Source organism: Oryzias melastigma, linkage group LG22 (assembly GCF_002922805.2).
Source record: "Oryzias melastigma strain HK-1 linkage group LG22, ASM292280v2, whole genome shotgun sequence".
Lineage (NCBI taxonomy): Eukaryota > Metazoa > Chordata > Actinopteri > Beloniformes > Adrianichthyidae > Oryzias > Oryzias melastigma.
The window spans coordinates 18170516-18196958 of record NC_050533.1 but is presented as its reverse complement, the minus strand read 5'-3'; the positions used below and the strand labels follow the sequence as shown (position 1 = coordinate 18196958).

The window sequence follows — 26443 nt, the reverse complement described above, 5'->3', positions numbered from 1 at the left end:
GAGAGGCCAGACTGAGATGGTTTGGACATGTTCAGAGGAGAGACAGTGAATATATTGGTAGAAGGATGCTGAGTCTAGAACTGCCAGGAAAGAGGTCTAGAGGAAGACCAAAGAGGAGGTTTATGGATGCAGTGAATGAAGACATGAAGGTGGCTGGTGTTAGAGTGGAGGATGCTGAAGACAGGCTTAGATGGAGGAAACTGATTCGCTGTGGCGACCCCTGAAGGGAAAAGCCCAAAGGAAAAGAAGAATTGGAATGTTTTATTAGCGATTTTTTTTCTGAAAATCCTGATGCGGCCCGGCCTCACCCAGACTCTGCCTCCAGCGGCCCCTGGCTGAATTGAGTTTGAGACCCCTGCTTTAAACTATTGTAGTTAGGTCTATAATAAACTAATTATAGCAAACATTCACTTAGTTATGTGTCATCAAATGCAAAAGTTCAACAAATAAAAAACTGAGATAAAAAATAAAATTAAACATTTTGTTAGATTTAACTACTTTTCTCATTTTTGCAGCATTTTTTTGTTTCCTTTATGTCACAAGTAATACAAAGAAACATGCAACATGTATGATTTAAAAGAATGGTTGCTTAAAAGCTAAATATAGAAGTCATTTGAAAGTAAAAATTTATGTTAAAGATAAATGTAATTGTTAAAAGACATGTAAAAAAAGTAACTAAAACTGACAAGGCATGTGGATTTGCTGTGCTGCAAAAGGTGTTTCTAGACACGCCATTCATCCATCCATCCATCCATTTTCTACCACTCATTCGGGACTCGGTTGAGGAGGCAGCAGTATTTGCAAAAACATCTACACTTGGCCTTTGTCCCTTCTTGCCCACCTACTGGAGCTCTTCTTTTAGGTCAGCAGAAGGATGTTGTCTCTCCAGTAAGTTCTGGGTCCTCCCAGTGTCCTTGTCTAGTGGGACATGCCTGGAGCACTTTCCCCAGTGAAGGGTCCAATTGCTATCCAAAGCAGGTGCCTGAGCCATCTCAACTGGCTCCTCTTCATGAGGAGACACAGAGGCTCTACTTTGAGTGCCCTCAGGGTGACTGAGCTTTACACCCTAACCTCTATGGGAACGTCCAGCCACCCTGCAAAGGTAACTACTTTTGACCAGCTTAATGACTGCAAGAAAGCGGACTCTTACCCTCTTCCACTTGGGTCATGACACAGTTAATGTAGTAAACAATAATTAGGTTACTTTTATACTTAGCTTTTAAGCTTCATCTCAACATCATTGAGTGTGTCTGTGATTAAATGTAGAGACAGAAGAATGGGAAAAAGCCTAAATCCATAGAAGATCTACAGTTAGATCTCCAAGATGTCTAAAATAACCTTTCACGCCACGTCCTGCATAAACAGTGTGTAAATGAAGAACTAGAGGATGTTTTGAAGCAAAGGAGTGGTCAAAGCTTATAAATCAGTTTTGTTATAGATTTCTCTTTAGTTCAGTACCTGAATTTTGTTAAATTTTTAAACTCCCTTAAAACTTTTGCACAGTATTATATGTTTGCTTGTGCATGCATGTTTGTATTTTTAGCATGGTGTTATAAGATCTTAAATGACCATGAAAATCTCTGGCCCTGTATGATATTTGACATGATAGATATCTGCAAAAAGAGATAATAGAGTTGATTCCCTTTTAGGTCCATTAAATGAAGATGAACTTCTGCTTGTTATATTTTAAATGTACTGGCAACTAAAAATACTTACTTTTCTGTCATTCTTTAACCACTCTTCTTTAGATGAAGGATATCCTCCAATTACACAGGTGAATTCATCATTTTCTCCCTCATTCACATTTTGGTTCCTTGGCTGTCCTAAAAAGCATTGGGCCTTTAAAATGAGGTCTTCCACTGATTGGTCTTGGGATGTGAAAATCTTTTGATTATGTTGACAAATAGACCCGATGGTCCTTGTCTGGTTATTGTCCAGTATTCCATTTATGCACTGCTCTGAAGAACCAGGTGTTACTTTGATGTCAATCAGTCCAGCTGAAAAGGATGGCTTCTTTTCAACATTAGGGAACATGATTTGCTTTGATGACTTATTTTGATAAACAATTTGTTTGGCCTCTGAAGGAGATGGGGATTTAGGAGTGGGAGATTTTGGTGTGGGAGACTTAGGTGTTGGTGACTTTGGTGAGACTGGAGACCTCATTTGCTGTGGTGACCTAACTCTTTGGGGGGATTTGATTGGTTCAGGAGATTTGGAGATAGGGGACTTAGCCTCAGGAGAAGGGATTCTAAGGGAGGCAGCAACTTTTTCCTTTGACTCAGGCTTGTGTATTGTGAGAGTGAAAAAGGCTTCTTGTTTACCCCCAGGATTTTCCACAAGCAATGTGTAATTACCTTCATCTGACATCTCAACATCAGAAATCTCAAAAATTGAATTGTACTGGGAAGAGACAATGTGGTGACGGAAAGATGGACCAACAGTTATACCTTCATGAAACCAGGTGATAGAAGGTGTTGGTTCACCATCAACATCACACTCAAATCTGGCAGTGTCACCTTCGTTCACAATCAAGGATTGTGGCTTGGTCATAATTGTGGCAGGAACACTTGGTGATTCCCTAGGATCTTCAACAATGGTTGTGGTAGTTTCTTTTACACTTTCAGTTTCCACCAAAGTTACTTTAGAAGATTGATCATGATAAAGCTCTGTTTCTGACAATTCTGGTAGAAATCCAGATGGAGGCTCCTCATCTTTCTGGAGGGAAGAAAAAGAAGCATATTCTTCTCCTGTTACATCCAATGTGGCATAGTCAGAAATCTCTCCTTTAGTGTTCTTGCAAACCACACGGTAGGTTCCTGAATCCTCAGTTACACAGCTGATGATCTGGAGAGTCAAAACACCACTTATGTTTGCCACTTGATATTTGCTACTCTGGTGAATCTCTTTTCCATTATGGAACCACTTGACTTCTGGTTCAGGCTTGGCTTGGATATTCAGAGTAAACCTTGTATTAGAACCATATGGTACACGATGAGATCGCATCCTGACTGTAATACGAGGGGCATGGTCAAGGCTGAAAGGAGTATGTGTCATCACTTCAATCTTTTCCACAGATCTTCTCTCTGATCTGAGAGCCTGTTTTCTTTCCTCATATCTGGACAAAAAGTCCACTTTGGGAAAAGTAACATCTTTTTTGGGAGCCTTTTCTGTGCTAGATGATTTTTTTACATCTGATTCCAGTGCAGATTCCTTTTTGATTGGTCTAAGAAGATATTCTGAGGTAAAAGTTGTCAGATGTTCAGATTCAGTGCAATCTGAAACTGATGAAATTTTTATAGCCATTTCCTTTTTGGGGCTTTGTGTTCTTTCTTCAAATTCCATGCGTTTGAGTTGACTCTTGTAAGAAGAGATTCTTTGATTAGTTGTGTGTGGGCGCAGAAGCTCCAATTCCTCTTTCTCTTCATATACCCTTTGCTTTTGTCTTGGTGGCTTGTGGGTTGCTTTGTCATGACGCTGACGGAGATCAACAAAGCTAGGACCAGCCTCATATTTGGATGGAATTTTGTAAAAATCATGACTTTTGATCTCCTCTTCCTCTTCATCATCATGATAGATTTTTCTGGGGGATGAAGCACGTAAAGCTGATAGCTCAAAGCGAACTGGGCTGAGGCTTGGGGGGGAAGCAGAATAACCCAGCTCCAGTTCTTCCTCTAGACGCAGCCTCTCTTCCTCTGTTCTTTTCATTGTCAGATACTCATCTGCAGGCAGCAACAGCTCCTCGTCTGAAAGGTCACCCAAAGATCTTCTTCTAATTCTGCGGTAGGCTTCAGTTTCAGGGGAAGAAGTACGATACCTTGCAGGCCTCACAGTCTCCAAGTCATCAAGAGACATAGATTCAATGCGCCACTTAGGCTTATACTGCTCCTTGATTCTCATGGGGACTTCATAGAACTGCTCCCACCTGGAGAGGCGAATACGCTTCATTCTCTTTTGAGTCATTTTCTCCATTGGCTCAGGGAACTCATACTGATCTCGTAGCTTCTTGTACCATTTCATGTCGGAGAGTGGCTTGAAGTGTTTTATTTCCACATCCTCCTCAAGAACAGCGGGGTTAATGACACGAGGTGTAGGCACGACATAAGGCATACGAAGCCTTTTCTCATCTGCCCGTTTTTTCCTCTCTTCTTGCTCTTTCTTGATCTCTGCTTCTGTCTTCTCACCCTTCTTTGTGGTCACAGCAGGTTTGAACATAGTAGCTGCCTCCCTGACAGCTTGTACTGCAACAGGTGGTAGAGGTGAGACAACTGTGCCAGCTAATATTTGAGACAGTCTAACCTTCTTATCTAATTCTTCTTTCCCAGATACTTGTTCTGCTTCTTTTTCACTGGTTTCATAATCTTTTTTAACATGAGTTGAACGTTCTACTTTGAGAGTTGCTTGACAACTTGCAGAACCAGCGGAGTTGGTGGCAGTTACTCTGTACACTCCAGAGTCTTCAGGTAAAGTGTCTCTCACATGAAGAATGTAGTAATCCAGGCCTTCGTGGACAACCTCAATCGATGGGCCGAATGCCAAAGGTGTACCATCCTTCTCCCACTTTAGTGTTGGATGGCCAGAAACTCTGATCTCAAAACGAACATTCTGGCCCTCTCTACACTCAACATTTGCGAGCAGTCGTTTAAACATTGGCCTTAAAGTAAGGTCTGCTGGTTTAGGTCGTGAAACAACAGCAAGGCGAGCCTTGCAGCTGTCATCACCATATCTGTTGCGGGCTACAACACTGTATTCAGCATCATCTTCCATGTCCACACGGTGGATTATTAACTGGTATAATCCCTTGTCATTGACAAAGGTATATTTTCTGTCATCTTCTCCAGGTATCAGCTTTTGTCCAGATTTGTGCCAAATAACACGAGGCTCTGGGTGAACAGTGATAGTGACACCAAAGCGTATGTCCTCACCGATATAGGCTGTGTGGTTAACTAAGGGAAGAGTGAACTCTGGGGGCTTCTGAAGCATTCTGGCAGTGTCAATTCTGCGCTTTGTTCTTTTTACCACACGGGTAGTGAAGAAATCACGGTAAGATCTTACACCAGTGATAAACAGCTCAGCATAGGCACTGTCTTCACCATACTCGTTCACAACTTTGCACCTGTAAGTGCCATCGTCTGCTCTTGTAACTTTAATGATGTTGATTATAGCTAAACCATCCTCATATTCAATTTCATATTTGTCACCACCTTCAAGCTGCCTAACACCACAGTACCACGTCACCTCAGTACTACAATCATAGTTATCAATGTGGCAGATGAACTTCACATTATCACCTTCATTTACAACTACATGACCTATCTGGCCTGCAATAGGACCATGTTCAAATGGAGCAATTTTAACTTTGGAAACAAAAACGCCACGCTGGGACCTGATGGATCCACCGCTGGCCACTCGTGCAGCCGGAACAACTGTTTGCCACTCTTTTCTTAGCATTGTCTGGTAGTATCTTTTGTGCCTGCTGCTTGGAATTACTCTGGGACTGATCTCCTCTACAGGCTTTGTGAGCCAAGAATGTGTCAAAGCCTCAGCTGCAGTCATACGATGTTTACGTTCCTTTGTCATCAAACGATCTGTGAAATCTAATGCTTCTACACTAACATGTTTAAAGGACTCATCCTCATAGCTGTAGGTTGCACCAGAGATGTTATCAATCATTTGTTGGTTGGTTTCAGCTGTGAATGGATTAAGACCGCTTAGGAGGACGTAGGTAAGAACACCGACTGACCACATGTCAGTGACTGTACTAACCATATCACACTGGTGGATCTCAGGGGCAGCGTATTCAGCAGTGGTATACTGAATTTTTATTTGGTCTCCTGGAGTCAGATGTCTGGACTGTCCCAACTCAATGATCTTTACATTGGAGCTATTTCTAGTTGTGTACACAATGTTCTCAGGTCTTATATCAAAGTGTCCATAGCTCTGACTATGTAGAAACTCCAGGGCTGAACAGATCTGTCTGATGTAATTAACAATTTCCCGCTCATTAAGCTCAAACTCTGCTGTACTGAGGCGCTCAAAGATGTCACAACCAGACATGAAATCAAAGATCATTACCAATTCTTCTGGGCTTTCAAAACTGTTGTGGAGTAGAAGGAAGTTAGTGTGTTTAGCTAGATTTAGTGTAGCAATTTCCTTCTTGATTATTGCCTGATCGGCCCCTCTCACTTTAACAAATTTAGCCATGTAGGTTTTTTCAGAGCTTATGTTGACACAGCGGTGGACAATGCCAAATTGACCTCTACCCAGTTCCTCTGCAATAGCATATTTGTTGTGCAAATTCTTGGAATCTGAGTGTTGAACTTTGCCTTTGGGAACATGTCCAGAATCATCAACCTCCCTGTCATAAAGGAGAACTTTGGATTTGTCTTCCTTAGTCATGACAGGTCCACTTGTCTCAGATGGGGCACTCTGTCCAAACTTATTCTCAGCAATGACTCTGAACTGATAGCTTGTTCCTCCAAATAAGTTGGTTACAGTATAGTGGGTGTCACGGGACTGGGCAACTCGCTGCCATCTCTCAGCTGTGGTGGGGCATTTCTCTATAATGTAGCTTATAACCTTACTGCCACCATCATTTGCTGGGGCCACCCAGTTCAGGGTGACAGAATCTTTGGAGATATCACTGGCTTTAATGCCACGTGGTGGATCAGGGACATCAGCAACGTCCAGCTCAACAGTTTGCTGGTCAATTCCAAATCTGTTCTTGGCACAGACAATATAGAAACCCGCGTCCTTCTTTTCTACACCATTAGGGAAGACTAATGAGGTAAAGGATCGGGTAACAATAACTTGGTAGTGGCCATTGCTATCAATTAGATCTTGTCCTTTCTGCCATGTGATGACGGGATCTGGTTTGCCACTAAAAGGAATTTTGATATTCACCACCTCTCCACGTAAGGCTGGAATGGCTTCTTTGTCTTTAAGGTTCTTTGGCAAGTTGATTTTGGCTGGGACTGTAAAAGAAACCAATGATTTGTTAAGAGGTTGCTTTCAGTTCAAATACCAAAACATTTATTTATTGGTAATATAATTGTATTTTCAGTAGTTATTTTTGTGTTTAAATTTAGCTTCCACCAACTTACTTTCAACATCCAGAGAGATTGTTGCACAAATAGAGCCTCCCTGGTTTGTTGCTCTGATCTGGTAAACTGTGGAGTCCTCTTCATCGGTCTCTGAGATGACCAGCTGATGGTATCCTCCCTTAAATTCCTGGATTTTGATTTTCTTTCCATCAGAATGGATCTCTTTTCCTCGTTTAAACCACTTAATAACCGGTTTTGGCTGCCCAACAATTTTGCAAACAAGGGTAGCATTGCTCTTGTACTTGACGCTCATATTTCTTAGCTCCTCTTTGAAGGCAGGTGCCCGAACCTCAGTTTCTGTGGCTGGGATGATAGGACGGGTCTCTTCACTGTAGTCACTTTGTCCTCCAAGGTTCTCACACTTTGCACGGAAGACATACTCGATACCCTCAAACAGGTGCTTGACTGAATAAACAGTTTGTTTGATCTCATCTGTTGTCACCAGAGTCCACTCAGTCCATTCTTTCTTGTCCTTCTTGTGTTTCTTCTCAAGGTAGTAGCTCTTAATTTTGGATCCTCCATCACTAAGTGGAGGTTTCCAGGAAACTACACATGAGTCTTTAGTAATTCCAGAAACAACAGGTGACAAAGGTGGTGATGGCTTTTCTGTGGACATGAAACATAGTAATGTAAGCATTGTTGCTTAGTGAACAATGGTAATGACTCTACTCTCCATCTGTAAAACACACATTTCTAAGTAGCACCTTAAACCTACCTAACTGACTCTTGATCAAGATGGGGTGAGTGAGCTCCAGTGGCTCACTGTTACCATAGCGATTTTGGGCATAAACACGGAAGAAGTATCCAGCACTGTCGATAAGGCTAGGAACACGGCAACTGGTACCATTAATGGATGAAGAAACCAGCTCCCACTCTGTGCCTTCCTTGTCTTCACGCTTTTCCACTATGTAGTTGGTAATGATACAACCCCCATCATCCTTGGGGGGCTTCCAACTGATAATTACAGAATTCTTTAGAAGCGCATCAAGCAAAATTGGACCCTGAGGTACATCAGGTTTGTCTGGGAAAAGTGTAAGAAGGTATTATTTACAAATATTATAATTTAGTATTTTACTATGCTTATGTTAATGTGTAAATTTAATTTATACAACATACCAAAGATCTCAACACTGAAAGCAGTATCAGCCCTGCCAAAATGGTTGTGTAATCTTATCCTGTACTTTCCTCCATGGACTCTTCGCTGAGCATTCTTGATGACCAGGTGTGTATAATGCTCTGTAGTCTCAATGCTTATATCATCAGCGTTCTCGAGTGTCTTTGCTCCATGCAGCCACATTATTTTAGGCTCTGGACGTCCAATATAAACTGCATGGATTCTCAGAGTTGTTCCAAGACCAGCATAATAGGTTTCCTTTAGAGGGTAATCTGGGTGAAAGGATGGAGCAGCCTCTAACACGAGGACTCCTTTTGTTTCTGCTTCACCTGCATCATTAATTGCCTTGCAGGCGTATTCGCCCTCATCCTCCTGTTGGTCTGTCATAATAGACAGAGAGTGGTTGCGGCCATCAGAGCTCATCTCATATTTGCGTGAAGCAATAATTTCTCTGCCTGCATGATACCACTTAATTTCAGGAACAGGACGGCCAATAATCTGACACTTCATGACAGCAGGCTGGCCAAGTTTAGCTGTCACTTCATCCATTTCTTTTCTCAGGCTTGGTTTACTTTCAACTGCAATAGAAAATAAAAAGATTATACCAAAAAATAACAGAAACATGTTTGCAATATCTTTGTTAGTATTCGCAAGTTGAGTAAATGTCAAATTTTTTTAACACACTGAACTAATTATACTCACCAGTCAGTTTTGTTTTAATGCATGTGGCTGTTCTTCGAGGTCTGCTTATTCCTGTCTCATTCTCAGCAAATACTCTAAACTCATATTCTGTTGCTTCGGCCAGTCCTGTCATGGTAAACTCCTTTTCTTTTAGCCTCTGCTTGTTAGATTTCTTCCATGAACTCTCAATGGATTTTCTGCACTCCACCCAGTAACCCAAGATCTCTTTTCCACCATCACACTCAGGAGCTTGCCAGCGGATAGTAATAAAGTTGTTACCAATATTCATTGTGTCAATCTCGCCTGGTTGACTAGGCTTGTCTGAAATATAAAAAAATTAAGCAAAAACAAACCAAGAAAAATTAATACTTACACATGGGGCTGACAGTGCTGGAGAGGTAGAGCAGTAAACGTTAATCAAAAGCCCACTCGTGTGGAAGAGTCTTCAGGGAAGACAGTTTTAATAATTGCATAATTTATTACTCCAAGTTATTAGTTAAGGCAAAATAAATACAAAATGATAAACCTATGTGACTTATAATTGTGTAACAGCAATAAAACATGGATCACATGGATATTGATAATTTTCACAATATTTTTTTATTTACCTTGTGACAATAATTGCAGTATCTCTAAGAATTAAATCAGTCAGCAACCTGATCAGTACTTTAGATATAACCAATTATTGTCAATATATGCAGAATCATAAACCAAACCCCCAAATTAAAAGTTTATGTGCCCACTGAATTGCATTTTATGTAAAATTCAACTGTAGATCAATGTCAAGCCATGGATAGGAATGCAAAGTAAAACATGCCATTCAAAGTTTAAAAAAATTGTAAAAGGATTCTCACCAAAAGGATCTTTACATATGGCAACATCAGATACAATTCCAGCTTCACTCTCTCCAGTCTCATTAACAGCAACAATTCGGAACTCATATGCTGTATCTGGAGTAAGTCCATGAAGAGTAAACATGGTTGAGGTGATCTTGGCTTCATGGCGGGACCATGTCTCAGCTGTTACCGCTTTGTACTCAACATAATAGCCAGTGATGGCAGAACCACCATCGTCCTTTGGTCTGGACCAGGATAGTGCCACTGAACTCTTGGTTACATCCATTATCTCTGGGGGAGTATTTGAAAGCTCAGGAGGACCTAGTTAGAAGAAGAATGATTTGTTTAGGTCTCACCAAAGGATGAAATTATATTTGAAAGGAACAAAAAAGTGCTTACACAGAGGAGTCTTTGGTACCACCGGCTGTTCAGTCTTTAGAGATGCACTTATACCAAAAGAGTTTTCTGCTGTGACTTTGAAGTGGTACTTAGTTCCCTCCTTTAAGCCCTTAACAACAAGCTGAGTTTCTGTGACTCTGGAATCCACAGTGTACCATGCATTTCTGGTTGCCTCACGTCTTTCTACAATGTATCCAATGATTTCAGAGCCCCCATTATCGGTTGGTGCCTTCCAGGACACTTTGACTGAATTAGCTTGGAATTCTTCAAAGACTAATGGTCCTTCTGGAGCACTTGGGCGGCCAATTACCTTAACATTAATTTGGGCTTTCTTTTTGCCCACTGTGTTTTCCAAATGTAGACCATAAACTCCAGAATCACTTCTCTCAGCTCCCTTAATGACCAGCTCACTGCCATCTTCAGATGAGGCAATCATGGCCTTAGTGGAAACTCTATCACCATCCTTTACCCACTTGCAGGTTGGTTGAGGTTTTCCTTTAATAGGTACAGAAAGTCTTACGACTCCTCCATAGCGGACCACATAAACATCCTTGTATTTCAAGTCCAGGTCATAATCAGGAGATTCTTAAAAGAAAGGAAAAATGTACAATGGTCACTTTAATATTGGCTTTATTTATCCACACATAGTCATTGTGCAAATCCTTACCCAACATCTCCTTAACAATGACTGTACCAGGTACTTCAGCAGGCTCTCCACAGCCACCAGCATTGCATGCCAAAACACGGAATTTGAACTCTTCTCCTTGGGGCATGTTGGTAAGTGTGTACTCACAGATTAAAGACGGTGTAGTGTTACACTTGACCCAGACCACACTTCCCACCTTTTGCATTTCAATCATGTAACCATCTACTCTTGCATCTCCCTCATCATCTGGTGGACTCCAAGCCAGTGACACTGAAGATTTGGTGGTATCTGTTATTCTTGGATTCTGAGGAGAACCAGGTGGATCTGCAGAAAAAAAATATGTATTGTAAAAGTTGTTTGTATTTTCTCATATCAGTCAGGGTTCTCTTTTACCAATGGGGTCGGTCGCCACTGTTGGTTTAGATGGCAGACTTGGTTTACTCTGTCCTCTGGCATTGATTGCAGTTATTCTGTGCTCATACTCTAGACCCTCAATGAGCTCAGTAGATCTATACCTTGTCATTGTTACAGGGTTCCTGTTGGCACGCACCCATCTGTCAGACCTTACTTCTTTGCGCTCAATAATGTATCCAGAAACTTCAAGACCACCATCCTCTTCTGGTGGCTCCCAAGCCACAGTCATGCCATCACGAGACACATCAAATATCACAGGACGACCTGGAGGTCCAGGCACATCTATGGAAAAAGCAAGGTCTGTTAATATCCTGTTTCCATAGCAATATTGCTTGCTTTAATTTGCTGTAAAAACAGACATATCTTACTGTTCATGCTCCTGCAAGTGACAATTTCAGACTGCAAAAACTCTCCTGTGCCATAACGATTTGTGGCAGCTATACGGAAGACATACTCATCCCCTTCAATAAGGTTAATAAACTTAAATGTTGGACGGCTAACGGAGTCACTGACAGGAACCCAGCCAGGTCTGTGAGCGTCACGCTGTTCCACTATGTATCCAGTGAGGGGTGTTCCACCATCTCTAACTGGGGGATCCCAACTACAGGTAACCGAGGTGCTATCAATCTCATCAAATCGAACTGGCCCACTGGGTTCATCAGGTTTGGCTGGTGAAAAAAGACAACAGTAGCAATGGGTGTTCTTTACAAATTATTGGTACCAATTAAAGGTCAGTACCACCAAGACCATATTGTAGATAGATTTATTTGATCAAAAACATAATATTACAAACTTGAAATTTAAGCTGCAAAAATGGTTTTAAAAAAGAAATGAGAGATGGCCTCTTACACAGAATGATGACCTTGATGACCTCAGTGAGGACACCAACACTATTCTTCACCTCCAAGGTGTAGTCACCAGAATCATCAATGGTTGTGTCAGACACAATCAGTTTGGAGAACTTTCCAGAGCTCTTGATCTTTACACGGTCAGTTATCTTAATTTTGTTATCCTTAAAGTACCATGAACAAATAGGTGGAGGTCTGCCAATGATCGGAAGATCTAACTCCAAGGTCTTACCAGCAAGGACATTGACAACTTTTTGAGGAATACTAGAGAAGTCCACCATAGGCATTACTAGTTAAAAAGAGAAGAGATTTGGTTAAAATTGAAAACAGAATGTGTTTTGTGCCAGGATTTTAGATGCAATTCTTGCAAGACAACTTTGCCTGTTTAGACTTAGAAGCCACAAAAAAGCAATACTTGTTTTTTGTTTTGTTAAAAAGTATTTTAGCTTCTTCTTTAAGCCAAATAACTTTTTACTAACAAAAATGGCAGGTTTTCAGAAAACAGCACACACTATTTTTACCTCTTTGTTCTTGTATAGTGACAGGAGCGACAAGTTCTTTAGGCTCACTGGCTCCTCGGCTGTTGACAGCTTTGATTCTGAACAAGTACTGTTCATATTCATTTAGCTTCTCAACAGTGTGCTCAAAGTCTGTGAGTTTCAGTGTTGCAATCTTCATCCACTTGTCAGTGCCAAACTTGCAAGCTTCAATGATGTAGCCAGTCAGTCGACTGCCACCATCATGCTCAGGCTTTTCCCAGCCAAGAGTTACAGAACTTTTGGTGACATCAATCACTTCCAGCTTGTGCGGAGGTAGAGGTACTTCACAAACTAGGACGATGTCAGGAGTCTCACAGGACTCCCCAATACCATAAATGTTTTCAGGTAGAACACGGAAGTAATACAGCATACCCTCCATCAGGCCATCAATTTTATAGGATGTTTTACTGCATTTTGATGTAACTGTTTTGTAAGCCCTCATGGAGGCCTCACGCCTTTCAATAATGTAATTGTTGACCGGAGCACCACCATCTACAGCTGGAGCTTCCCAAGAAATGGTTGCAGATTCCTTTGTTAGTTCTTTGATATTGATTGGCCCAGGTGGTCCAGGAGTATCTGGCAATAAAAAATTATTTGTAGGATAAAATCATTTTACATTTATTTTTGTTTTAACAGATCAAATAATAAAATCAGACCAAAATCTATGTACCCATAGATGAATAAACTTTAAATATTAAACTATAAACCTGAATAAACTTCAAGAACACCACTAAAAGTAAGTCAATCAACTTACCATACACCTTGACAAGGATGTGAACTTCACGTTTTCCAGCACAGTTCTCAGCCACAAGTGTGTACTTGCCAGCATCATACCGATTGACCTTGTCAATGATAAGAGTAGTTGATGTCTTAGTAACCTCAACAAAACCTCTATTTTGAAGGTCAACACCAGGCTTGCTCCAAATGACACAAGGAGCTGGACGACCAGTAATGTTGATGAAGAAACGCAGCGATCCACCAGCACGCAAGCAAACTGTCTTCTTCAAGTCATCATGGAGTTCAAAATCAGGAGTTTCTTATAGAAAAATTAGAAACATCAGTAAAACTTACAAATGTTACAAATGTGAAAAAAACACAAAAGATTTTTACCATGAAGTCTAAAAAAGATATTAAACACAGTTTAGAATTGTATGTCAAATAACATACTTACCAATCCTCTCAATTGGCTCAGTCTCAGCACAAGGTTCACTGAAATCTCCTGTACCATTAATGTTGATGCCTGCCACTCTAAAGCAGTACTTTTTGGCTGAAGAAAGTCCAGCCAGTACGTATTCTGTAGCACGCAAGATTTTTTCATGAGCTTTTTTCCATTCCTCTGTTCCAGATTCTTTTACCTCGAGGATGTAACCAATAACATCCGCTCCTCCATCATCTACAGGTCGAGACCATGCCAAGCTGATACTGTCAGCTTGTGTGTCAGTGATACGTGGAATTGAGGGTGGCGCAGGGACACCTGTGAGATTAAGTGAACATATTTTAAGTTTAAAATTAACTTATAAAATATATCATTGTTTGATATCTTATAAAAACACATGTCAAATCAAGATTTTGACTCAGTGCTCTCAGATCTAAAAGAGAAGGGTATTTTTAGATAGTAAACAGACAATCTTACATGTTGGCACCCTGCAGATGACATACAAAGAGACCTCACTAGGTTCACTTTCTCCAGCTTTGTTGATGGCTGTTACTCGGAACTGGTAGATGTTGCCTTCAGTCAAACCAGTCACTTTCAAAGTGGTGTCCAGGTGAGTGCCATCTCTGTTCACCTTTACCCAGCGAGCACTCTTCTTTTCACGTCTTTCAACAAGGTAATGCATTAGTGGACTACCACCATCACTTTCAGGCTTCAGCCACTGAATTGTGGCAAAATCTTTTCCTGATGCCAGGATCTCTGGAGCTCCAGGAGGAGTTGGTACAGCTGAAGTAGACACCAGGAGAGCACTATCACTCTTATTTTCCTTTTTTTCAAGTTCATATCACAGCGTCAAAAACTACTATGCATCATATCATATCTGGTGACCATTTTATCAAAACACATGAAATAAAAACATTTATATTGAATAAAAAAAAGATAATAGTTATATTGAAATAATCTGTTTTGTACTTACTAAATGTATTTTTTGCCACCACTGGCTTTGACTGGAGGTAAATTCCAGCTCCATATTTGTTGACTCCACAAACTCTAAACAGGTATTCTGTATTCTTGAACAGCCCAGTAATGTTGCAGTTAAGCTCTTTGCACCTTGCATGCATGATTACCCAGTTGAGTCTGTTGGTGTCTCGCCTCTCTACAATGTAGTGAGATACCTCATCGCCACCATCTTCAAGAGGAGGCTTCCAGCTCAATGTGCAAGACTCCTCTGTTATTTTGCTGATCTCAATGCTACCTTCACATACTCCAGGTGTATCTAAAAAAAACAAGTAATCAATTGTTCAGGCAAAATAAATATTTAATATTCCTCAATTTTTTCTCATGCTATTCTTTAAAATATGCTATTAAATGGTAAGGGAAAAAAAGGTACGTACCAAGTACTTTCACGTTAACTTCTGCAGTCTTGGTTCCACTTACATTCCTAACTGTTAAAATGTATTTTCCAGTGTCATCTCTGTCACAGAATTTAATGATGGCCAATGCCTTGGTTGGGGTGTACTGGATGTGGTATTTCTCACATATCTCCAGTTCTCTGCTACCTTTGGACCAAAAGGCCTTAGGATCAGGTCTGCCACCAACTGCAGCATCCAGAACTAAGTCTGAACCAGCTCGCACCATTACAGTTTCAGAGAGTAGCTTACTGTCCAAGTGGGCCTTGGGTGGTTCTATTGAAGGGATAAAAGTGGCAATGCGTCACAAAGTAAAACAATCTGAAAATCTTATTTCCATTAAAGTATGGCTGTACTACGCTGCTTACAAAAGAAAAATACAATCTTATTTTTTATTTTATTTTTTTTGGTCTAAAAAAAAATAGCAGTTTATGAGGCTTCAAACTCACACTTTTACTTCACATAAATAGGACCAGTTGGTTGGAAAGCTCAAAACAACTCTGTTAGAACTGGCTGACAGTTAAAGTGAGAATGCAAAACAACATTAGGGCTTCAGCTGCACAAAACATGCAAAATTGAGTTTTCTGACTTGAGCGTGCAGCTTACCAAAATCTGTCTTGCACTGGACAGACCCAGTTGACTCCGAAGGTGTGCTAAAGACCTGGTTAGCATTCTTGGCAATGATTCTGAACTCGTATGGCTCTCCCTCTCCCAGGGCCGTAACAGTGTAGAAATTGTCAGTTACATTTGTGTAATTGCACTTTAACCAGCGGCCTTCACCAGTCAAAGTGTATGGTTTACGTTCAATGATGTAGCCCACAATAGGACTACCACCATCATTCAATGGGGGTGACCATTTGAGGGAAACAGTGGTTCTAGTAACATTTGTGACTTCTGGCTTGCTTGGTGGATCTAAACATCAGATCAAAAATATTCAGCCAGTCATTTTTTTACACAATATTGGTTAAGTAATTTTTAAAGAGAATAATAATTTGATACTCACCAACTGGATTTTGAGCTACTGCTCCCTTGGAGGCTTCGGTTGCTTTACTTAGCCCAGCACTGTTCATAGCATAAACTCTAAACTGGTATTCCAGACCTTCAACCAGACCCTCCACCTTGTAGTAACACTCAAAGCATGGAATCTTGTTGTCCCTAACCCACAAGATATTGTTTCTCTCTTTTTTCTCAATCCAATAGCCTGTCACCTTGCTGCCACCATCATGGTAGGGTTCCTCCCATTTTAGTGTCATTGTGCTGGCAGTAACATTACAGACTGTGGGTCTTGTTGGAGATCCTGGTGGGGCTGAATTAAAAAAGATAATTTTTTGTAACACTTTGATATTTAAATATCTATTTATTTACTATTTTAAATCTCTGTCATGCATAAAAACAAAAACATAATTAGAACTTTTTTGAACAATTGAATACTTACAGAAAGGATGCTCTGCAACGATTGTCTCTGACTCAGTGGGCTTGCTGACACCAAGTCTGTTTTCAGCAGATACTCTGAATGTATACTGCATGTACTTGGTAAGGTGACTGATTTGAAGAGATGTGCGCTTCACACTGGAATTGACTAGCTGCCATGCTGTGGAACCAGACTCCCGCTTTTCTACTATGTAGTTGGTGATATCCAAGCCACCATCATCCTCGGGTGGTTGCCAGTTAATAATACATGACTCAGAGGTTATGGAGGATATTTCAAGTGGTCCAGTTGGAGGACTTGGTCTGCCTGTAACTTTAACTTCAATGACAAAGGTCCTTGTTCCTGCTGCATTCTCCAGAGTAAGATAGTATTTGCCACCATCACCTCTCATGGCTTCTCTGACTGAGATGCTAGTTCTGTCCTTTGTGAGTTTAATGGTGACTCTGTCAGAGCTCTTTAGCCTCATTTCCTCTAACTTCCAGGTAACTTTAGGAGTAGGTCTTCCACTGATAGGAACATCAATGGTAAAGGTTTTACCGGAATTGCAAGTGATGAGTTGGTTTGCCATATCACTTAAGTCAGCAGCAGGTTCGATGTGAGGCTCTTTGACCAAGACAGGAGCCACAGTTTTCTTTGGCTGACTGTGGCCAGCTTCATTTTTTGCTTTCACGCGGAAGTCATATTCTTCCCCTTTGTTGAGCTTCTCCACTACATACATGAGATTTTTTGTGCTACCAACCACTACCCATTTGTCCGTCCCTTTTTGTCTGGCTTCAATAATGTAACACTGGATTCGACTACCACCATCATGCTCTGGTTTCAGCCAGCCAAGTGAAACAGAGTTGTCTGTAGTATCCAGAATCTCCAATTTCTTGGGAGATGCTGGTTCTGCAGTGGCAGTAACTGGGTCAGTAAGCTCAGAGGCCTCACCTATACCATGCTGGTTTTCAGCTGACACTCGGAAAAAGTATGGCACTCCCTCAAGGAGGTCTTGGACCCTAAGTAAATGCGCAGTGCACTTTGCACCACACTGCTGCCAAGTGCGGCGGCTAGCTTCACGCCTCTCAACAACATAGTGAAATATACGGCTCCCGCCATCATTGAGTGGGGACTTCCAGATAAGTGTGACAGAGCCTCTGGAGACTTCTTTGAAAGCTACAGCCTGAGGGGGTCCAGGAGTGTCCATTACTTTAACAACAAATGTAAGGGATTTACTGCCACTGGCATTTTCCAGATTAACAGTATATTTGCCTATATCATTTCTTGAGCAGTTTTCAATGGTTAAGGAAGTATAACCATCAGTAGTTGTAATCTCTGACATCACACTTAGCTCTCCTTCCTCCTTTACCCAGGTGCAAGTTGGAATGGGGTCTCCTCTAAAATGAATACCCAGACATACTGATCCTCCAGCCTTGACAATGTGTGTCTGCTTGAATGTGGCATCAATATCCACCTGTGGTGGTGTTAATCTATCAATAGCCTGAGCGTGTTCTGCTGTCTCCTGATCCTCTCCTCTGCCAATATGGTTGACAGCTGCAACACGGAATTTGTACTCGGCTCCTGTTTGCAAACCAGTTACTTTGTAATGTGTTTCTGCCACTGCCTCCTCATTTACTCTCTTCCATTCAGCCTCCTCTCCTTTCATCATCTCGATAATGTAGCCAAGGATCTCCATCCCTCCATCATCCACAGGCTTGGTCCACTCCAAGCTAATGGAGTTGTTTGTAGAGTCTGACACACAGACCACAGATGGGGCACAGGGAATATCTTTTGGCTCAGCTGCTTTGATAGGTATAGAAATGTTGCTAGGTGCACCAATTCCAGCATCATTCACAGCCATAACCCGGAACTCATATTCTATATCTTCTGTCAGGTTTGTCACCTTGTGACCACATTCAGTGATGGGCTTTTTGGAAATAACTTTGTAAAAGCGCAAAGTTTTCTTTTCCCGTTTCTCAAGAATGTAGTACTTGATAGGATTTCCCCCATCACATGTTGGAGGATTCCAGGACAGTGTGATGCTTTCACCTGACACCTCAGTGGCATCTGGAGTTCCTGGAGCATCAGGAGTTGCTAACAAAACCAAATTGATAATTTTGTGTCAGAATGAACTAATTAAGTAATGCAGATACAATATATTTTAAAAAACATTAAGAAAATTATATTTGAACTGTTTGTACTTACTGTATTGCATCTGTGCAATGATGGGACTAGATTCCAAAGCTCTACCAACACCAAACTTGTTAACAGCAGAGACCCTGAACTGGTATTCATTGGTCTTTATGAGTTTAGTTGCATTAAAGGTGCATTCCTTACATTCATCTGTTACTAAGGCCCAAGAGATCTTAGCAGTCTCTCTTTTCTCAATAATGTAATGTAAAATTTCTGAGCAACCATCATTCTCTGGGGGATTCCAAGACAGAGTGCACTTGCCCTCAGAGATATTACTAAAAGTGATGGGTCCATCTGGCTCCCCAGGAGTATCTGTATCAGAAAGGAGAAGGGTGAGTGACAACACAAAGTTGCAAGTAATATTTGTCTAATATACATGCAATTATATATATTAGGGCTGTCAGATTTGTTGCATTAATTACGCGTTAACTTGACATGTGCATGACGCCGACAATTTTTTTGACGCATTAATCGCGGATTTCCTCATACGTGCCTTTCCATACCACATGCAGGTGTCCCTCTCACCCTCTAACTCACCGGCTGCTCTCACTAAATCACTGGCGGGTCTCCAACCACCGAGCTGCTAGCTAGAACCGGACGCGGAGAGCTCCTGCACCCTAACCCGGCGCCGCGTCCCGAGAGATGCGGACCCCCGACGTTCCGAACAACTAGCGCACCGGGGGACGTTTTAAATGTAGTTTAAACAACGCGAGTTATTTGTAGATGAAAAGACTAATCTCAGTTTTGAGTGTGTGGCCCGTCCCTCTTTCGCCGCGCGAAATTATGCAAAATATCCCAAAGTTCTGGAGGTTTAAGCGTGATCCAGCCCCAGCATAGCTGTCTGTGGCGCCGGCATATTCATGGCGTGAGCTCCGCTGGACACGTCGCTGCATCGAGCTGCAGCCAGAGAACGCGGCGGCAGTAACAGACTGTCAAACTATCCACAGTGTATCCCGCTTTTCTCAGTCTTCAATGTTTTTTTAAAAAAACAAAGGTTCATTGGAAATGATAAATCTCTATTTCATTTTTTACTGCAGTTCAGCAGAGGAGGAAAAGATTTGGTCCTGACAAAAAATGAACATGAAAGTGTTATGGAAATTTTATTTTTGATGTTTTTTATTTTCTTTTACTGAACGTTGATTGAAATTTTGAATTTAAAATGCCCTTCACTTGCACTTGGGCTTTTGTTAGGCATTTTATGTTACAGCCTTTTATTGTTAAGAAAGTTTATCTCAATACAATGTTACAAAATAAAGTAGTTCTCATGAAAACTATTAATTTTGTCATTCTTGTTTTCATAATTAATGTAGAACTGCTAAATCCCACGAAGCACACATTTTTTTCCTAAACAAAAAGGCCACATATTAATTTGCGATTAATCGCAAGCTAACTATGGACAAAATTTAATCACGAATAAAAAATTTAATCGCCTGAGAGCTCTAATATATATATATCCCTCACTATATCACTATATTGTGGTTCACGCCACGCAATCTCACAGTTCAGCAGATTTTATTCTCTACAATTCAATATGCTTTTGTCTTTTGACAGCAGACTGCGGTCTGTGTCTTGATTGGCTGTTGACATTGTCAATTAATCACCTCTGGCCCATGTCTGCAGTGCAATGCAGAGTGGGTTCAGTTTTTCAAATTTACCTACATCTTTAATCTGAATCAAATGTTTGTTTTCCTTCTATGATACTGGACTTCTTTTATGAAGCTTTGAACTTTGAGAGTTTAAGCAAGAAAGAAGAGACTACGCGTGTTAATTTCTGTTTAGAGTTTTAAGTGAAGAAACAAACCAAAAATATCTACATTCATACTTTGCGAATTTCACCAACGGTGGGTCATTATTAGAACATAAATTCGGTGACAAATGAGGAACCAATATTCTGTACATATATAATTATGTATAACCTGTGTACCTTGGACTTGGACTATAATGCTTTCCTTCTTGGTACCAGATCCGTTGGTAGCCTCTATTGTGTAAAGGCCCCGATGTGTGCGATCTGCATCCCTGACAAACAGGGTACTGGATCCAGGAACAGTAGTGACGTCCATCATCTTTTTGGTAATCTCTACACCATCTTTGTGCCAAATTACCTTCGGAACTGGTCGCCCTGTGACAGTCACTTTGAGTTTGAGGGTTTCTCCTGCTTTGACGCTCAAACCCTCAAAGTACTCTGGGCCAAACTCAATATTTGGAGAAGCTGATTTGAAGAAAAGTTTACAACATTTTAATGAGCAGAGACATTCTCATTAATGTATTATTAAGTTTTATCATTTACCTAAAAAGTTAGCTGTCACTACTTACCATTTTCACTTCTTACAACAATCAGGCCAGAAGAGTTGGATGGAGGACTGACAACCCCAATGGCATTTCTGGCAATTACCCTAAACTCATAGCGTTCATTTGTTGCCAAACCAGTAACTGTGTGCTGACAGTCATGCACATCAGTCAAGTTTGCCTTAAACCAACGACCTTGGCCTTGACGTTTTTCAATGCTATAGCTTGTAATCTTGCTACCACCATCACGTTTAGGTGCATCCCATTTTAATGTTACTGAGTCACTGGTCACATCTATGTAGTCAGGCTGGCCAGGGGGATCTGAAAAAAATTGCATTTTATCATGCTTAAGACAAACACCATGTATTTGAAAGACAAATACGTTTGAAATGTGTCATGAAAAATGTGTGCAATAATCTAAATTTACACTCACCAACAGGACTGACAGCCATTGTTGGCTTGCTCTCATCGCCCATTCTGCTGAAACCAGCATCGTTCTGAGCATACACCCTGAAGGAGTACTCAAGACCTTCAATCAGTTCCAAGATCCTGTAATCATTTTCTTTAATCAGGACTGTGTTCACCTTTTGCCACATGATGCTGTTTTTTTCTTTCTTCTCCACATGATATCCTTGGATGGGGGTTCCACCATCATAAATTGGTTTCTCCCACTGAATGGTCATGCCGTCATTGGTAACATTATATACTACAGGCTTGCCTGGTGGGCCTGGAGACCTAAACTGGTGTTTGGCAATAACCATCTGTGAGACCAGAGGCTCGCTGACACCATATCTGTTTTCAGCACAGACTCTAAATTGGTACTGAACTCCCTTAACTAGGTTGGGGACCCTGAACTGAGTTCCTTCCACACTAGAGCAGGCCATCTTCCAGTCAGACTTGGATGTATCGCGCTTCTCAACTGTATAGCAGCTGATATCTCCACCACCATCATCATTGGGTTCATCCCAGGAGATCATGATGCTCTCAGCTCTTACTTCATCCAAACGTATAGGTCCAACAGGCTTTGATGGTGGTCCAAGAGTAACAATAAACATGTGGAAGGATTTTCTGTTGACCTTATTGTCAAGGGTTAGCGTGTATTTTCCCTCGTTTTCCTTCTTAATATTCTTAATCATTATAGTGGCTTTGTTTTCTGTTGTCTTAAAGCGCACTTGATCGCTTTCCTTTAGAGGTAAACTGTCTTTTAACCAAAAAGCAGAAGGTCTAGGTTTTCCTTTGTATGGTAGCTCAATGTGTAGATTATGACCAAGACGAATATTGATTGTGCCATTTGGGTACTCTGAAAGGTCTGCTTCAGGAGTGATAATGTAATCAATTACTTTAATAGGCCCAACCTCAACAAAGTCACCTTGCCCTTTCTCATTCCTTGCTGCAACTCTGAAAAACATTTCGGAATGCTCCTTGAGCTTCTTGACTTCAAGCTCACATTGTCTGCTTGTCCCTCCCATTGACCATTCCTCATCTTTCATCTTCTTCTCAATTATATAGTCAGATATTATGCTGCCTCCATCATAATCTGGTTTAAGCCACTGTAAAGTAACAGAAGTCTTGGATGAGTCTTTCATAGAGACCTCCTTGACTGGTCCTGGAGTCTCTGTAGCCTTCACAGGGTCACGTGTTTCACATGGGTCACCAATGCCATTCTCATTTTCTGCTGACACACGGAAGAAGTAAGATGTTTTTTCTGACAGATCTTCAATGATGTATGTTGTGTCTGTGCATTTGTTTGTCACTGCAGAGTATGATCTCTTGGAAGAGTCTCTCTTTTCAACAATGTAGTTTGTAATGTCAGCACCACCGTCCAAGAGAGGAGGTTCCCAGACCAGAGTAACTTTTCCACGTGATACATTTTCCAGGACCAAATTTCTGCAATGAGCAGGTGTATCCTGGACTTTTACAGAGAGAGTCAGCATCTTTGGTTCTCCCACACCATTTTGTATCTTCACTGTGTATTTTCCAGTGTCAAGGCGGGTAACATCACGCATAACAAGCACTGTAGTGCAATCTGAATGGTGGAACTCGTATTTGGAGTTACAGTCTATGCATTCTTCTTCTTTACTCCAGGAAGCAGTAGGAGCAGGTCTCCCCTTCAAAGGAACACAAAGCTCAACATCTTTGCCAGCTTTTACAATGTAGTGTGTTCTCATGGCAACATCGGAGTCGATCTGAGCCTCCTCTGTGAACAACATAAAATACAGAGTTATATTAATTGATCAAAATAACCAGAGGTTTCAAAAAAGGCTGTAAACTTTTCATTATGTTACTATAATTTAATTTACCTAAGATATCTTTCGCTTGCACTGGTTCAGTCATCTCTAAGGGTTCTCCACGGCCAGCAGAATTGACTGCAGAAACTCTAAATAAGTAGTTTACATCTGGTTTTAGGTGGTGAACTGTATACTCTGTAGCCTTCACCTCCCCCTTAGAAGTAATCATCTCCCACTCCTGCTGTCCTTCAATAAGCTTTTCCACCATATAGCTAGTGATCTCACTGCCTCCATCCCATTCTGGTTTTGACCAACCAAGGGTGATGGATGTCTTGGTGGAGTCCAACCACCTCAGCTTACAGGGCTCATATGGAGGATCTGTGAATAAAATACTGGTTATGGAGAACTCTGATTAAAAACACCACATGTTAATATTAGAGAACTTACCAACTGGGTCAGCAGCCTTGTAATAGTCTGATGCATCAGAGAACGGCCCCTCACCAGCTTTGTTAATAGCACAAACACGATACTGATACTCATTTCCTTCTGTTAGGTGGTAAACAGTCTGTTTGATGTCAGTAATAGGATCTTTGTAGACTCTGATCCAGCGCAAACTCTTTTTGTCTCGTCTCTCAAGATAGTAGCCAGTGACTGTGCTACCTCCATCAATACCTGGTTTGTCCCATTCTACCAACATTGTAGACTTGGTGATGGTCATCACTTCAGGTGTGCGAGGCTGGCCAGGAGTTACTTAAAAATAAAAGACAGTATTTATGTTTTACAAAAACAATATAATAATTAGTCACTCTTTCAAATCATATATGCTCCTAACGTACAGTAAAATGATTGAGACAAGGTGTTTCATGAAGACAAAAAAAGTCAGAAACCAAATAAACTATATCACCCTGTCACACAAATACTTACCAAAAGCATTCTTAGCAATCACAGGCTCTGATTCTAGAGGTTCTCCAGCTCCAAACTTGTTAACACCCATTACACGGAACAAATACTCATTTCCACGCACAAGTTTGCCAACAGTGATGTGCGTCTGCTCGTGCTTCTCAGAAACTGTTGACCAAACCACTCTGCTAGTTTCACGCCTCTCAACAATGTAATGTGTAACTTTTGAACCTCCTTGGTCAGATTCAGGAACAGGTTCCCAACTAAAGATGATCTTTTCTGCTGTGATTGACTTGAAGTTAATGATACCTGCCGGGGGTCCAGGTTTATCTAAGAGGGAGTAAAAGAATAAAAAATGTAAATCCCACAAACATAAGCTAAGCTTTGTATTTAAAGCTTAACATCTTAATAAAAAAATAGAATTTCAAATTTCATAATACCAAGGATTTCAATTCTGATGGTAGCTGACGCTGATCCCAAAATATTTTTAATCTTTATTTCATAGGAGCCTGTGTCAAGGCGTGTTGCATCTTTAATCAGAACAGCAGAAGAGTCTGTTGTGCTTTCCACAGACACAGTAGAGGTTGTCACCAGCTCCTTCCCATCCTTAAGCCATGCAATAGTGGGCAGAGGTTTAGCAATTATTCCTACTCGGAGCTTAACTGAAGACCCAGCCTTGTATTGAACAACATCCAAATACTCAGGGGGAAGATCAATAGCTGGAGCACCTGTAAGACATATTTGTATAAAAATTGAGTACATAAAAAAATACCAAAATAAACAATTTATATAAATGTATAGATGTAAGTAGCTCACCGCAAGCATCAACACACGTGATTGGCCCAGCAATAAGAGATGGGTTACTGACTGATCCAACAGCATTTTTTGCAAATACTCTAAATTCATATGATTCATCCTGGTTTAATCCAGATACAGTAAATCCTAGCTCAATGATGTTGGTAAAATTGGCCTTCACCCATCTGCCACTGGAAGCTTCCCTCTTCTCCACGCTGTAGCCAATTATCTTGCTGCCACCATCATATGGAGGCCTTTGCCAGACCAAAGTCACAGAATTCTTGGTCACCTCTATGATTCGAACATTTGCTGGGGGCTCTGTTGAGGTATAGTTAAAAAAGAGAAGAAAATAAAAGTATATATATATTAGACCTGTCCGGCGATTAAATTTTATAATCGCGATTAATCGCATTTTGCAAGTGAAGGGCATTTTAAGTTCAAAACTTTAATCAATGTTCAGTAAAAGAAAATAAAAAACATCAAAAATAAAATTGCCATAACACTTTCATGTTCATTTTTTGTCAGGACCAAATCTTTTCCTCCTCTGCTGAACTGCAGTAATAAATGAAATAGAGATTTATCATTTTCAATTAACTTTTGATTTTTAAAACATTAAAGACTGAGAAAAGCGGGATACACTGTGGATAGTTTGACAGTCTGTTACTGCCGCCGCGTTCTCTGGCTGCAGCCCGATTCAGCGACGTGTCCAGCGGAGCTCACGCAATGAATATGCCGGCGCTACAGACAGCTATGCTGGAGCTGGATCACGCTTAAACCTCCAGAACTTTGGGATATTTTGCATAATTTTGCGCGGCGAAATATGGACGGGCTACACACTCAAAACTGAGATTTATCTTTTCATCTACAAATAACTGGCGTTGTGTAAACTACATTTAAAACATCCCCCGGTGCGCTTGCTGTTCGGAACGTCGGGGGTCCGCAGCTCTCGGGACACGGCGCGGGGTTAGGGTGCAGGAGCTCTCCGCGTCCTGGCGCCGGGCCGGTTCTAGCTAGCAGCTTGGTGGTTGGAGAGCCGCCCATGATCTAGTGAGAGCAGCCGGTGAGTTAGAGGGCGAGAGGGACGCCTGCGTGCGGCATGAAAAGGCACGTATGAGAAAATCTGCAATTAATGCGTCAAAAAAATTGTTGGCGTCATGCACATGTCAAGTTAACACGTAATTAATGCAACAAATCTGACAGCCCTAATATATATATATATATATATTTATATATACAGTATATATAAACAATTTTAGATTGAGTAACCTGAACTTTATTCTTTTTGTATAAACAATCATTGTAAAACGAAGTTATTCATAATTTAAGTCTCCATATTATTTCCATATCTAGTACCTATTATGATAGTATATAGCAATATAGTAATAATGTTTGGTAATATATATGGTAAAAGATAGTAATATAAAGCATTCTATTTAAAAAAAAAACAACATTTCAGTATTTCTCTTTGTAAAACTTTATACCCCCAAAACCAGC

The 26443-nt window shown here is 40.9% G+C and overlaps 1 protein-coding gene across 1 annotated transcript in view; it reads right to left on the bottom strand.

Annotated features, from left to right (window-relative positions):
• Positions 1–245: 245 nt before the first annotated feature.
• Positions 246–26443, bottom strand: part of ttn.1 (titin, tandem duplicate 1) — a gene marked incomplete in the record, with an annotated part of 209359 nt that continues 183161 nt past the window's right edge. The window contains 29 exon segments of the mRNA XM_036209999.1: positions 246–6971; positions 7101–7706; positions 7816–8121; positions 8217–8792; positions 8917–9216; positions 9750–10052; positions 10131–10715; positions 10798–11100; positions 11170–11472; positions 11559–11858; positions 12040–12327; positions 12560–13153; positions 13332–13613; positions 13749–14051; positions 14211–14516; positions 14707–15006; positions 15125–15415; positions 15746–16051; positions 16143–16445; positions 16575–18641; positions 18753–19052; positions 20665–20949; positions 21054–21347; positions 21460–23223; positions 23327–23632; positions 23702–24004; positions 24179–24484; positions 24595–24882; positions 24971–25267. Of these exon segments, the coding sequence (XP_036065892.1) occupies positions 1687–6971; positions 7101–7706; positions 7816–8121; positions 8217–8792; positions 8917–9216; positions 9750–10052; positions 10131–10715; positions 10798–11100; positions 11170–11472; positions 11559–11858; positions 12040–12327; positions 12560–13153; positions 13332–13613; positions 13749–14051; positions 14211–14516; positions 14707–15006; positions 15125–15415; positions 15746–16051; positions 16143–16445; positions 16575–18641; positions 18753–19052; positions 20665–20949; positions 21054–21347; positions 21460–23223; positions 23327–23632; positions 23702–24004; positions 24179–24484; positions 24595–24882; positions 24971–25267 (18050 nt within the window).